At 42.4% G+C, this 15445-nt stretch overlaps 1 protein-coding gene across 2 annotated transcripts in view; it reads right to left on the bottom strand.

Annotated features, from left to right (window-relative positions):
* The window catches only part of adarb2 (adenosine deaminase RNA specific B2 (inactive)), a 218333-nt gene that overhangs the window by 43918 nt on the left and 158970 nt on the right, over positions 1–15445 (bottom strand). For both annotated transcript variants that reach the window (XM_076887957.1, XM_004568493.5), the window contains one exon: positions 4261–4375. In XM_076887957.1, coding sequence (XP_076744072.1) covers positions 4261–4375 — 115 coding nt within the window. The remainder of the gene's footprint in view (positions 1–4260; positions 4376–15445) is intronic.

The raw sequence follows: 15445 nt of genomic DNA, 5'->3' as shown, positions 1-15445 counted from the left end.
CATGAAACTCATCAATGATCAGCTGATTGGCTTTTCTCTCTTGTTTGTTTATCGCCCACTTTGCGCCAGAAAGAGGAAACCGGCGGATGTCGCACTAAACAACAGCAGCACATTTAAGCTTGATCAGCTGTTGTTAGAATTTATTTAATATTAATTTCTAGTGTCAGCTGAGGTTTGCTGGAGCCACAGCTGTAATGCTGCTGGTCAGGATGTCAGTTTGTATACCTGGTGAGAGGGAAACATGAAGATGAAACCAGGAGATGTCCTTACTGAATCATCAGAGCTGAACAGGTGATGGAGAAACAGGTTTACCTTTTAGGTGACATGAATGAGTTGAAGGGAAGTTATGAACTGTTTATGAACTGTATTTGGCTCTACATATCTGTGTGAGCAGATTTTCTCTCACATGAGTCCTCAGGTAGCCCTCTGAATGCTGGACACTTGGAGACCTGTGTTTCTGAATGGGAGACCAGAGATCCCATTAACATGTGTATCTCTGTATTAACAGATATGCCATATTGGCCCAGTTTATTTTGCTTATCATTGTTGTGAGGAGACCATAAATAGCATTTGTATTTTCTGTTGTACAGTTCATTTGCTGTTCTTGTTATGGATAAAAAGTGTCTTTTTTTGTTTCAAAATAGCTGATAACTATTCACTGATAGCTGCCTACATCTGCAAACAAATATAATTCTATAAAGTGGTTCTATATATTGTGTAACTGTTCATATAGAGCGTTATTAAATCTTTTGCTAATGCAATCATATGGCACACTGACTTCTGAGGAAATTTTAAATGGCACTCGCCATCAGAAAGGTTGCCGACCCCTGGGTTAGGTTGTCTTACCCTGCTCTCAGACTGTATAATGGAAATTCAGAATTTTCCACCTTTAAATAAAAAAGGTTAACAAAGTTTAAATTGAATTGTTACACAAAGGTTGTTTAACGATCTTGTGTGTGTGTTTGGAATGATAACGGATGAAAAGGTTAGCTGTACAGACACTGTCCTGTGTGCAGAAAAAAGCTAACCAAAAGCCTTTCAGCCTTCATCTTATCTATTGTGAGGTCTTTCTAGGGTACCAATGAACAAAAGGTCTCAGTGATAAACTGGTCAGCTTCCCTGGTGTTTCAAAATCTCCTGTCTGACTGAAAAAACACCAGCTAGCTACCTAGCTAGCTAGCCAGCTAGCTACTGACATTAAATTTACATCACATCTGTGGTCAAAAGCAATGTTCCCTCTAATTTTTCATGTGTCTGAGCGAACACACAAACTCCCTGAGCGGTCCCTTGGACCACTGTGAGCAACAGCAGACGTGTGCACTGTGGTCACGCCAGCATCGAATCCATCCAAGTTACATGGTTTATTAAAATAATCAAATTACAGCATTTATGTTAGACTACTTTTAATTAACTGCTTTAGCCCACTTACAGTGAAAATTTAAATAAATCTTGTTCGTGACCTGTGTAGTATGTTAACACTACTGGAAGTAAAAATAACTCGAACTCCAATTTTGAAAACACAACTTTCTTTTTTTTTTTTCTTTTATAAAGCTCTGACCTGTATTATGAGTCTGAGTCTGTGGTCTGGGAGAGTCCTGTAACTCTCTGTCTGCAAAATACAGTATATAAAGACCAATGTTGGGCAATTAATTATATAGTTACTTCTTCAAAAAAGTTACTGAGTTTTGCAAACAACAAACAGTTTTTTGCAGCTGCTTACCTAAAAATGCAGCCGAGGCGTTTTTTAAATAAACATTTCAAACTATTTACAGAACAATCAGCTGTTCTGCATCAAATCTGATGCCACACAAATTATTTGTGCCACTCCAAAAAATAATTTCTGTCCACTATGAGATAAAGGAGAACCACAGCCTGATACCTGCAGGCCTGACAACAGGAGATGTGTCACTGCTGTAACACCTGTAACATTCAGCAGTCGCCTCATTGTTCTGACACACACAACAAAACTATTGACTACACTACACACTAACTACACAAGATTTGCGCTAAACGTCGCAAATCTCTCACATCTCAAAACACGCCGTCACTCCTATAACTTCCTCCCGTTTCTTAACAACTAAATGCCATGTTTCGATTGGTCGACATGGTACATTTTTCGACCAATGGGAAAGGGTGGGGGGTGTTTTGGTTTCATCTTTGCTCACAGGCGGAGAGTGCTTTCGAGCGTTTTTTTTTTCTTATAAAACGCTGTTTTTACCGTTTCTCCCCGCAGTAAATATAAACAACGACAGTATTGAGGAAGAAAAACAAACACTGCATATATTTTTTATCACAAATCTGGTTTTACGTGGCCTATCAACACAATTTAAGAACTGGTATGAAGTCCACACTTTTTCCGTCAATTGTTCCGTCTGTCCTGCTCACATCTCCAATGGTTGTCCACATTGTCATTAACGTGGCTTCACTCCACATCAGCCACGCCGCTTTGCTAGCTAAAACACCGGTGTTGGCACATAAGGACGCTGTCATAGCCTGTCAACGACGTGGATTAGCTGCGCATATGCGTGAATGTGAATCACGTGATTGGCTGGACTATGGGATAAAGTGGCATCGTTCTAATCCCACACTGGAGCAGCCAGTCACTTACTGACTAACACTGCAAAACAGAATTGTTAACGTATTTACTTTAATTTCAATTCTTTTTTTTGTGCGCAACGCAGATTTTTTCTGCGCAGAGACCGTGCCAGCAGTACGCACGAACGCAGCTTAGAGGGAACATTGGTCACAAGCCACAGGTGGTAGTTGTTGTGCTGCTGCTGAGTTTTGACGGGTTTTAACGACTTCTCCTCCTGTGTGGAGGATGTGGAGGTTTAGTCTGAGTGGAGACACCTACTGTTCAGGAGAATACTAACCTTGTAAGAATAATGCTAACAAGGTTAGCATAAATGAAATGGGGCCTTAACAGCAACAGCTAACAGCTAAAGCTAGCATATCCCAACAACAATTTTCAGTAACAGACAATGACACACAAGCTAACAGCAGAAATGCACACCATCAGATAACAGCTAGGAACGTTCAAGACAAAGGTCTTTGGTGCGATTAACCTTACATTTATGTAACGCAGTTATAGTTTCTCTTATAAACAGGGGTGCACACAAGTGGTCCGCAGGTGCGCATTTGCTGTTAAAATAAAAGACATGCGCCAGATATGAAGTTGCAACGTGCGTTTGCGTACATATAAAAGGCAGTGTTTTTGTCCGCTAGAGTGGGATTTTCACGGCATATTCTGCACCACATCTCTGTGCGTTCATCATTTGTTTGAAGCCAGCTCACTTCCTGCAACCACTTTTCCGAGAACACGCGCTTCTTTTGCGGTTCGGACTTCTTCTGACATTTCTTTGGAGGTGGAGGAACACCAAAGTAATTGCTTAAAGGAGCTTGCTTCTTCGACATCTTTAAGTTCTAAACAAATGTCTGTCCTCCTCCAGAGAATCTTATGTACGCAAACGCGCGTTGCAACTTCTAATGTGGTGAGCATCTTTTATTTTGACAGCGAATGCGCACCTGCGAACCACTTTTGTGCACCCCTGCTTATAAAAAACAGATTTAGAAACCTGACAGCTTACTTCGTATAAACTTAATGCGAGATCATCCTGGCGTGGATGTGTGCCATGCAACTCTATAGAATTATTATAAGTGATGTGGAATGCGTGTGGAATATGCTGAAGCAGAAATAACACACGTCTGTGTGTGGGAGGCCCCGATCGACTACAACAAACAGCACTCCTGTAAGACAAAGATGTAGTCATGTAAATGTCTAGAAATGGAACTCATTGTTTCACACTTTAGGAGAAAAGCAGATTGAAGCCTCCTCCTACTTACTGTTCCTTCACTGAGTCACTCCGTCAGGTTTCAGATTAAGGTGATCTAGTTAAAATTCCCACTGTGACATCTGGAACTCCTGTCAAAGCTCCATGAGCACTGAAAGTCCAGTATGCAGTGAGGATGACTGACACTCACTACCATGTCTCATTCTCCTCAGAGATTCTAAGCAGTCAATAATTCATCAGGAAGGTATACTCTCATGTAAGGGTGCAAGGTACAGCATGGAGTGGAAACTTTCTCCCTCTTCCCACCCTCAGTTTGTCATTTCTTTCTCAACCTACAGACAGTCCCTTCCCCATCTCTTCCTTGTTCTCCCTCCTTCACTCACTCACCCCCCACCTTACTGTCTCAATTTATATTGCACCACTTCAATAATTCAAAGTGATATATAAAAGTCAATGAAATTTGCCATACCTCGGGTCATTACGATGCCTGCCAGGGATTTGTGCCGAGCGTGCACAGGACTGCAGCCGCCCACCAGCGACCGGTACTTCTCCCTCACCAAGTGGAATATTGAATCAGCAAAGTCCTGAAAAACACAATCGCTCCCTTAATTTCTACTGGACACAATCTGTGGAGACCGACTACCCGGGTTTAAATTTGCTGCACTTGGTTAACCTGTTCAGGTAAACAGAGTGAGGTTTAGGGAGATTATCCTAAAAGCCAACTTACCTGTTTAGCTATGAGTGCATAGAGATCATCGAAATGCTCGAGGCATCGGTATAAAAAAAAGATTTCCAACAGTAGCACACAGCAACTTGATTATTATTGAAAGGTTTCAGCTGGAAAGCTCTACACACAGTATTATTAAATCAATGATACCTGATAGCCATGAGTGTTTTAGATCTTAGATGATGCATTTAATCTGTATATCCTCGTCTGGTTGTTAAAGAGACACAACATGCACATTTTGTTAAGCTCTTCCCTACTTAACCTTCCCGCTTACATGATCTGACAAAGCAGTGTTGCAATTGTGATGCAAATGTAAAGTTTTCATTGAGCAGCCATTAACTTTAACAGCAGAAGAGTTGGCTATATGCTGTCATGTACTCATTATCGTTTCTGCCAGCATATCCCAAAATAAAAGCCACTTGTCCCAGACCCCATTGTTTCCTGTCTGACTTCACTGGAGTGCACGATCGTGCTGGACACCATTTTTCAGTTCTCATTTCCTCCACCATCTGCCATTTGGAGCGCCTCTAAAAACTTGCTGTTTTTGCTTCTCGGTCTGACCGACATTACACATGCTGATTTACTGGAGATAAAATGCAAAGTATGAAATAAAACTGTGCTCTCTATGTACATTTACCCCTCCACCTCCGACTCAACACTTCTCACCAGACATCCACTAAATCCACACTGTTCACCAGATGTTTGCCGAGACATGGGCACGGTTTTCGCACCCTTTGGAATTTTTAATGCTCTTTACTCGAGTAGTAATTAAGGGCTTAGTCTCCAAGCAGTCTCCACGCCAACTGTAGAGCGCAAACGGATCACTGGAAGATGGCAACAGAGTGGCAGTGGAGTGGGCCTCTTGGACAGATTGAAGCCCGCAGTGGCTAAAAGGACATCAACAGATGCCACAGTAACAGACGTACAGAGTGAGAGAGGAGCAGAGAGATTAAGGGCAAACAGAAAAAAAGGCGAGGAGAGCAAATGAATGAGCATATTGCACATTATAGCCCTCGTCAAGGCTGTGAAATACTCTCACAGTAGGAACTGGCGGTGGAGGTGCTCACAGCTTGTGTTGCGGTGGGTGGCGTGTGGGTGTGTATGTATGGACACGGGCATATTGGTGCTTTGACACCGGTGTCAGCCCGAAGCTTTTTCGGCGAGTAGAACAGGAAGGAGCAGTGAAAAGTCATCACGGTCAATAACTTAGCACAGAGGTTCTCAGCTAACGGTTGGGTGACAGGTCAAAACTGAGGCGAGTCTCCTTATTTTTAACAACAGGCAACGAAGACAAGAAAAGACACATTTTCTCTACCACTATTTACTTGATGCTTGGCTAACACTTCACTGTTACTCGGCATTGCTGCCAGTTTTCGGTTTTACGGTCAGCGGCAATGATCAGTAAACATCCTCATTCCAGATTCACCTCTGAAATATAGTTATAAGGCATATTTTGCTTTGTCATGCCAAAAGACATTTTAAAGCCAAGAAACTCTTCACGAGACAGCTCAAAACCAAATAAACAGTTTGGGACATGGACTATGACAATAATGTTTTACATGTGTCAGAAGTGAATAAACAGGTATACAAAAATGCCTCTTTTTTCAATTCAAGACAGTTTTAAAGGTGCAAGGAGGTACTGTACCTATCCAGAGGTTGGTGCTTGGATCCCTGGCTGCTCCTGCATGTATCCTAAGTATCCTTAGGCAAGATACTAACCCCAAATTGGTCTCTGATGCATTCATTGGAGTATGAACACATGTGTATGTTAGATAGAAGACACTCGAATAAGACATGCTGTATAAAGACCTTTGAGTGCTCGAGTAGAAAAGTGCCAGTGCATTTACAATTCATCTTATATTACTCTAGACAGTCTGCACTGCCAAATATTGCACACAGTCAACCCTCATGATGATCTACTGGAACAACTGCACAACATTTTGGACTGTGCCTCCAGTCCAAAAGAAAACTGGCATCTTCTGGACTCCATCATGGCCGTTTGCCAAGAGTTTCAGCCAACACAACTGCTTGGTTTACAACACGAGCAGCAGAAGGTCAGAATTATAGAGTCGTTAAAAAAGAAGAATAACATCTCTGGCCTTTCTTTCATGTTGGACAAACACATAGCAAGGGTAGCATCCACATTCTGATAGATATCCAACCATTTTCTGTTGCTTATCTACAGGGCAGCCCTTCTTCTCCCCAGCCACCCACCCCAGCTGATGAGGGGACACCAAGCCATTCCCAAGTCAGCTGAGAGATGTAATCCCTTCAGTGTGTCCTGGGTTTGCATGTCCTCCTCCCATTAGGACATGCTGGAAACACCTCACCTAGGAGGCATCCTACCCAGATACTTGAACCACCTCAGCTGGCTCCTGATGTGGAGGAGTAGTGGCTCTAGTCTGGGATCTTAGGCTGCAATTCCGATTTTTTGATCAAATCCGATTTTTATGTCTGCTTGTTCACACTACAAATAAAATGTGACAGCAAACGCGCTCTAGTGTGAACCCGCATGCACAAAAGAAGACGTCACACACAGCGCTCTTTGTTTAGACACAGACCAAACAGTATTGTTTGACTGATGGCCGTTAATATAAAGACTTGTTTCGGACTTTACGTTTCCCAATTTTGCTTTAAGTTATAAAGTCATTTTGTTATTTACATATGGCCTAATAATGATCCTTATTGCTGTTTTAGAGGAGCGGTGCTTCAAAGGATAGTTGCAGAATCTACAGATTATACAGTACAAATAAAATGTTCACGTTGTCTTCCCAACAGTTTCACTGACATCTACACGGGATGGCCAGGAAGCGTTCACGATATCTTCTCGGGCGCTTATAATTGGCGTCTGTCTTGTGTCAGTGACGTAAAAGACGGATTTAATGCGACATATATATAAAGCAGTCGCTTTCTGAAACATCAGATATGTATTGGATTCAGTACCACATACGAAAGTGACCCAGGTCGGATTTGAAAATATCGGATTTGTGCTGTTCACACTGTCACACCATGATCGGATATATTGTTGCATAGGGTCAAAAAAGTCGGATTTGATGCGCTTTCGCCTGCAGTGTGAACGTAGCCTTATTCTTGAGGTCGCTATCCAGAGCCTGCGGCCATAAATAACAGGAATACAGACTGACCAGAACAACAGCTTTGCTCTGGTACAAGCAGCTTTGCCATACCCCAGCTTCAGTTCATCTCTCTACAACAGCGCTCCCCAACCGCGAGAGTTGAGGCTCAGGGGTGAAATTTATGGTTTTCAGGGTTTTTATCGGTTTTTATCGTTATTTTTTTTTTAATCATTTTTATCGTTAACTCGGTTTCCCTGGGTCTTTTCCCGTGTGTTATGAATAAATCTTCTTCTTTTTTGGTACCGGTACTGGTTTTATTTTGTTGTATTTATCCGTGACACCTTAAAAGCCGGTTCGTGAAAATATTGTCAGACATAAACCGGTCCGTGGTGCAAAAAAGGTTGAGGACAGCTGCTCTACATCACAGCATAAAGCTATAGAGGAGATTTCTTCACTTTCTTCATTTTATCAGTCGCTTCAGATCATTTTTCAAGGTCTTAAACAGACACATTTACTGTAAGTAGCTTTAATCCATTTTTAAACTAACAGTCTGCACCTTTAATACGCACAGCCCTACTCAGTGACCTGCAGCATGTGTGGAATAACAGTAATTAGTTTCCCTGTTAAAAAAATCCAACCTTTTGTGCTGTTGTTAATAGGAAACAGCTGATACTCACTAATGTATTTTTATGTCAGCACAGCAGATGGACTTGGACACTCAGTCTTTTTCTTTCACTTTATCGTTAATATGAATAACTATAACCATATAGTTACATAGTTACGAATATCTACAATTATAACTATATTAACTGTACAACAATATTAACAGCTGTTGCTGTAAAACCATCAAAGTTTACAAAGGAGGGACGAATGAATGACTCCATTAAAACCTGTTAGATGTTACGCGGTGACAGTGAAATTCTGTTTTTAGTTTACTCTTCCACCACTTTTGCAAAAGACATAATAATGTGTAACAACTAACAAACACATAATTTGTGTAAATTTATTAATCGCCCGTAAAGATAATCGCACCTACGAGCGTTATTTGGGAGTGCTGCTAACAAGCTATTTTGTCCTGTTTAGTAAACCTGACACTGACAGTCTAAATTTGATACCTGTAACGGGTGGAACACCTGTTGTGTAGTGAATGACCTGTAGAGGGTGTAAAATAAAAAGCATAAATCTCACATGTCAGAATAACAAGTTTCTACAGCAATAAAGAAATAAAGAACAACCTGGTAACAATGTGTTGCTTTGTTTTTTTTAATAATATGCTTGAAAAATTAACTAAACATATAATTTCATATGAACACAAAGAGCCTCAATTGTTTTTGTTACCCAGTCATTTGCTTTGCCTTCTATAAAATGTGGATGTTGTCCTTTAAAAAACACAAAGTTAGAGCAAAGTGTGGATAGTTGTTATTCATTAAATGTCGAGTAAAACCAGCAAAAATATAAATCACATAGATTTTTGCCCAAAGACAAGGAAATTTAATGATAATTTTGTAATATTTGGCAACATTTCTGTCAATTTATTCTGAGTTTATAATTAAAATTCCACAGTTAAAATAATCCCTAGTATGTAGAAGATTACCAAGAGAAAACCATCCTCGCTCTGCCACGAGTCCTGCAAAATGTTCTGATTCTACACGCAGTAACAAAACCTGTGGGGAAAAAAAACCCTGCCTTGGTTCTTGCTCCTGAAAGTGACATCCAATTAATTTGAACAGAATCCTGCTTGGCTTGGCAGCGTCAGCTGGTGTCGGGCACATTCTGAACCCAGAGTCAAGTCCTCCATCCCTCCTAAAGGCCTTTTCATTGATGACATTACAGAGGTGAGAGAACGTGGCAGCTCGGAAAGGCCCGGAGAGCAAAGGTGGAATAGACCCTGGCAAACAGCCCAGCTTTTTGTCCCTCCCTCCTGCTTCTTCCTCCTCCTCCACCTCTCCTTTAACTCTCTCTCCTCTCATCTCTGTCACTCTCTCTCTCTGTCGAGTCGTCTTTCCTCATTCTCGTCTCATCTTTTTACCTCCTTGCTTTTTCATTCCTTTCCTCTCTTCCTTTTTCCTCCTCCTGCTAACTCTGTCTCTCAGGTTGGTCTGTGATAGAGGGCAGTGATGTGCCGACTGTGATTCAGAACCTATAATTTCCACATGGAAACAGCATAATCATGAACCTAATCTGCATCACCCGACTGAAAAGAAAAAAAGGCCTCAGCTCCCTTCCTGCATTCTCTTTTCTCTGTTTATATTATCAAATATCTAAATACATACCTCTGTCTGTACGGTGTCCCCCTATCATTTCCCTCACATTGACACACACATACACACACTCATATACGCACACTCATTCCTCAGTGGGGGAGTTGAGTGCCACCTTTAGTGTGGGCCTAATGTGGCAGAAAAACGGGGCCAAGGATCTCACTCCTCGGTCAGGGAGAACATCGGCCTGCCGCACAGCGAGAAGGAGGACCGGCTGGCTTGCTTTCGGATCAACATCAAGGTTAGCGCTGCTCCTCTACAGCTACGTTTGGGAATTTGGTATTCAAACTCTGTCTCAGGTAACTGATATAAACTGCACTCTGAATGCACCTCAGGAAACTGCTGTAGTGGCTGTTGTGTTGCTCAGCCCACCTGGTGTCTTTGCCGCATTAGTTCTGACCAATTTACTTGGCAATTCCTCCGGGCATCCCGAGGGTGGAGAAAACAAGCAACGGCGGTTATTTAGTAACATCTGCAGCTGCGCACGATGAAATTTACTGCCGTAATATCACAATCAGCTCGAATCAGGGGGAGCTGAAATTAGCAAAATTAAAGCAAAATTAGAAAGAAACAGTGACCTCTGACTCTGTCTGGTCTGACTGAAATCCAAGTCGCACTCAAGCCTGTTTGTAACTACATCAGTTAGCAACATTTGGCAACCCTCTAGCAACCAGTCAAGCACTGACATGCTTAAATACATGTGATTCTACATATTTGTAGGTGGTTATATACAAAAATGTAGTTCTGCCTCTGCTGTTTAAAGCAATTATTCTGGTCAGAACTGAGAACGCGATTATTTAACATATTATTCATCAAACTTGAAACTCATCAAAAAGGGCCACGGACAGTGCAAAAGATGGACGTGGTCTGAAAAGTGCACCCAGTGCAAAAGTGCCTAAACCTACATTCTTTTAATAGCCACCAGGGGGCGATAGTTGTGGTTGGAAAGACTTAAAAAGACTGTTTAAGTCCTACCTTGGACTTGTTCTCTGTATAGACTTTCCTTATGAGTTTATAGGCTCAGACACACATTTCAGGTAAAACGTTGAGCCTCTGTTGTAACTATAACTAATAAGTTTCATGCTCATTTGCTAAAAACCACCGATTGATAAGTTGCTTTATAGCTGGCTTCAAAACATCAAGAGTGAAATGTTGAAAATGTTCATGTTGAGACATCAAAATAGATTTGATGCTGTCTATGTGGGAGATATGGGAGCATCCGTTTGGGAGTTAGGGCCCAGTTATGGGTGTTTTTGAATGGGCTAAAGAAAAAACAACAACACATGGAAAAACACAATCATTTCAACTTTATTTATCTTGTTTCCATAAAAAAAAAATCTGCTTTTAGAAATCAAATTTTAAAGCAAGAAGTAATTAACCGCCATCTCCTCTTAGCATGGATCCCTGTAAAAATACTGTAGCCAGATATACGACCAACTGTGGTGCATATTCCTCATGACTACAACATCAGCATTCAAGCAACCAATCGTCTCTTCAGTTAGAATCTAGCAGCTAAAGATAAAAGTACCCCTCTGCTAACTAGCTAGCTGCTGTTTGGTTGGAAACAAGAAGCATGCTACAGATAAAGCATAAACAGTAACATAACGGTGTAATAATTCAGTGCAATACACAGGGAGTGCAGAATTATTAGGCAAGTTGTATTTTTGAGGAATAATGTTATTATTGAACAACAACCATGTTCTCAATGAACCCAAAAAACTCATTAATATCAAAGCTGAATGTTTTTGGAAGTAGTTTTTAGTTTGTTTTTAGTTTTAGCTATTTTAGGGGGATATCTGTGTGTGCAGGTGACTATTACTGTGCATAATTATTAGGCAACTTAACAAACAACAAATATATACCCATTTCAATTATTTATTTTTACCAGTGAAACCAATATAACATCTCCACATTCACAAATATACATTTCTGACATTCAAAAACAAATCAGCGACCAATATAGCCACCTTTCTTTGCAAGGACACTCAAAAGCCTGCCATCCATGGATTCTGTCAGTGTTTTGATCTGTTCACCATCAACGTTGTGTGCAGCAGCAACCACAGCCTCCCAGACACTGTTCAGAGAGGTGTACTGTTTTCCCTCCTTGTAAATCTCACATTTGATGATGGACCACAGGTTCTCAATGGGGTTCAGATCAGGTGAACAAGGAGGCCATGTCATTAGTTTGTCTTCTTTTATACCCTTTCTTGCCAGCCACGCTGTGGAGTACTTGGACGCGTGTGATGGAGCATTGTCCTGCATGAAAATCATGTTTTTCTTGAAGGATGCAGACTTCTTCCTGTACCACTGCTTGAAGAAGGTGTCTTCCAGAAACTGGCAGTAGGACTGGGAGTTGAGCTTGACTCCATCCTCAACCCGAAAAGGCCCCACAAGCTCATCTTTGATGATACCAGCCCAAACCAGTACTCCACCTCCACCTTGCTGGCGTCTGAGTCGGACTGGAGCTCTCTGCCCTTTACCAATCCAGCCACGGGCCCATCCATCTGGCCCATCAAGACTCACTCTCATTTCATCAGTCCATAAAACCTTAGAAAAACCAGTCTTGAGATATTTCTTGGCCCAGTCTTGACGTTTCAGCTTGTGTGTCTTGTTCAGTGGTGGTCGTCTTTCAGCCTTTCTTACCTTGGCCATGTCTCTGAGTATTGCACACCTTGTGCTTTTGGGCACTCCAGTGATGTTGCAGCTCTGAAATATGGCCAAACTGGTGGCAAGTGGCATCTTGGCAGCTGCACGCTTGACTTTTCTCAGTTCATGGGCAGTTATTTTGGGCCTTGGTTTTTCCACACGCTTCTTGCGACCCTGTTGACTATTTTGAATGAAATGCTTGATTGTTCGATGATCACGCTTCAGAAGCTTTACAATTTTGAGACTGCTGCATCCCTCTGCAAGATATCTCACTATTTTTGACTTTTCTGAGCCTGTCAAGTCCTTCTTTTGACCCATTTTGCCAAAGGAAAGGACGTTGCCTAATAATTATGCACACCTGATATAGGGTGTTGATGTCATTAGACCACACCCCTTCTCATTACAGAGATGCACATCACCTAATATGCTTAATTGGTAGTAGGCTTTCGAGCCTATACAGCTTGGAGTAAGACAACATGCATGAAGAGGATGATGTGGACAAAATACTAATTTGCCTAATAATTCTGCACTCCCTGTAGTGCTACATCATTTGACGTGAATGCATTTAAACTCTTACTGTCAAAAGATTATTTATCACAGCTTTCTTAAGTCACACAACCAAAACAAAGACACTGAGACAACAGTAAGAAGCATATCTGCAGGTCTCTGGTCTGTAGGTAAGAATTTTCAATACACTGCTGTCATATTTTTTATCTGTCCATCCAACCATTCACCCCTCACCGCCCCCCGTCTGTTCGTGCACGTAAACAGTTTGGCGTCTTCCTCCAAGGTAATGTGGAAATTCACCAACAGTCCTCCTGCTGCCTTTCCTCTGAAGTCAATATTGTGCCAGAAACACAAAATGTCAACAGGAAATTTTTCTCCACTGCTGCTTGACCTAGAAGTCTGCGCGTGCTGGCAGGGGCGATGGCGTGTGTGCCTGTGTGTGCGCGACAGGAAAAAAAAAGTTCAACTGTGTCATTTATTGTTTAGCACTACGGCCCCCAAATGGAAATACTGACGGGAAACTCCAGCTTCATCAGTGATTGTGTTTAAGGCCCTCGGTAACGCTGCCCGTATGTTTCTGCACATCCTCAGTTAATCTGGTGAAACTGAAGCAGCCATGATGTGTGTGTGTGTGTGTCCATGTGTGTCACTCCTCCATGAACATCACTGCATGATTTTTACCCCACCCTCGGGGTAACACACACACACACACACACACACACACACACACACACACACACACACACACACACACACACACACACACTTCAACCCACCACCCTCACACCTTATCACCTGCCTGCAGAGCAGCCCAGGCTGCATAAAAATGGAGCCATGTCTTATATTTCTTTATAGAGGTATTTAACAATTCATTCTCCTGAGTTTTAATAGTGTCTGCCCTCTGCCTAGATATCCCCCCTGCCCACCTCCACCACCACCACCCACACACCCTGTGCCTCCACCATCAGCCCTGCCTCCCTTCTCCCCATCCCTCGCCTGCCGCCGAGCATGAGGCTTTTGAAAATGGATATCTATTCATTTGGCGGAAACGCTGCCTCTGGGGGCTTTTTAGGTTCTCAAAAAAGCCCGACTTCTCACGGTGAGACAGATTTTCCTCTTGTTTGTTCTCCATATGATGTAAAGCATCGCTCTCGCTCCTAAATCTTTCTGCTCCTTCTCTTGCTGGCCTCTCGATCTGTATCATAAGAGGAAAATCAAAACAAAACTCATATGTCACTTCTCAGATCTCCTTTCAGCGGTCGCTCTGCTGTCTTGCCTTTTGATGACAGTGAGAGATGTGGTTGTGCCACGTGACAGCGACAAAGTGCAACCTGCAGGACTTGAACTGTGTAAAATTTGGGGAACGCTGTGAAACACTTTTGCACCTCGCCTCTAACCAGATCTAACCTTTTCCTGCGCTATGGCCAGATGGCCCTGCAGCCCATGGAACAGATTTCACTTTCTGTCAAACTTTCTGCCTGAACAGCGGGCCTTGTCAGTCAGATCAGGCAGCCGGGCTGCACCATGCGGCCGTCGTCATCATAACAAGAGGCTTTTTCCCTTTCAAACCACATGCTTGATGTTAGCAAGAGAGAACAAAGGCAGATGAAGGAGCACCAGAGAGAGTGAGAGAGAATGACAGAGATGGTGCATTTGATCTGTCTTTGCCACAGCGCTCCTCTCCGTCTTTCCCCGGTGTGGGTGAGAGATAGGGGGAAGATGCAATGCTGCACCACAGGTTTCCAGCAGCAAAGCAGAGCTCAAGCAGAGATTCCTCATTAGGCTTGAAAAGGTGGGAACCACGACGACGAGCTTGGTGCATGTGGCAAGGATCAGAGTCAAGGATGAGCTACCACAAAAATGATAACCTCATCCAAAAAAACAAGGGCACCGCTTTCTAGAAATGATGCTAAACATAGAAGTGTTTCATTATGGCTTTGATGTTCTCCACTTGGGGCTGCAATCAATCCCTGTGTTACAGTGTAACGATCCATCCCTCCTGTACAGCCAAATTCACGACAAGGGCAAGCGACCACTTAGAATATATGTACAATGGGATTTTTAGCCACAGACCCGGCGTGTCTCTGAGGACGATAACGTAAGCCTGTGGATTCACTGGATGGTCCGCCACTTTGGATGCCGACAGATCACTGGATGAAACAAATGTCCATGTGGATCCAGTCTTAAAGGGACAGTTCATTCCACCAAAAAAACCCCAACAAATTTGATCTGGCCTACAGCGCTCTTCATTTACCTGGCTAGGTTGGGAGGTATTGGTTGTAGAGATCTCTGCAGAAATCATGCACACACCCTGTGAAGAGCATCAATGAGTAACTGTTTTATTTCTACTGAACTACAACAATAAACCTTATCACTGCGCAGGAATAAGTGCCTTTTAATAAAGAGACACTATTGCAGCATTTTTTATGTATTAGGAAA

Source organism: Maylandia zebra, linkage group LG9, assembly GCF_041146795.1.
Source record: "Maylandia zebra isolate NMK-2024a linkage group LG9, Mzebra_GT3a, whole genome shotgun sequence".
Lineage (NCBI taxonomy): Eukaryota > Metazoa > Chordata > Actinopteri > Cichliformes > Cichlidae > Maylandia > Maylandia zebra.
The sequence above is the reverse complement of the archived record's forward strand: the minus strand, read 5'-3'. Positions and strand labels throughout refer to the sequence as shown.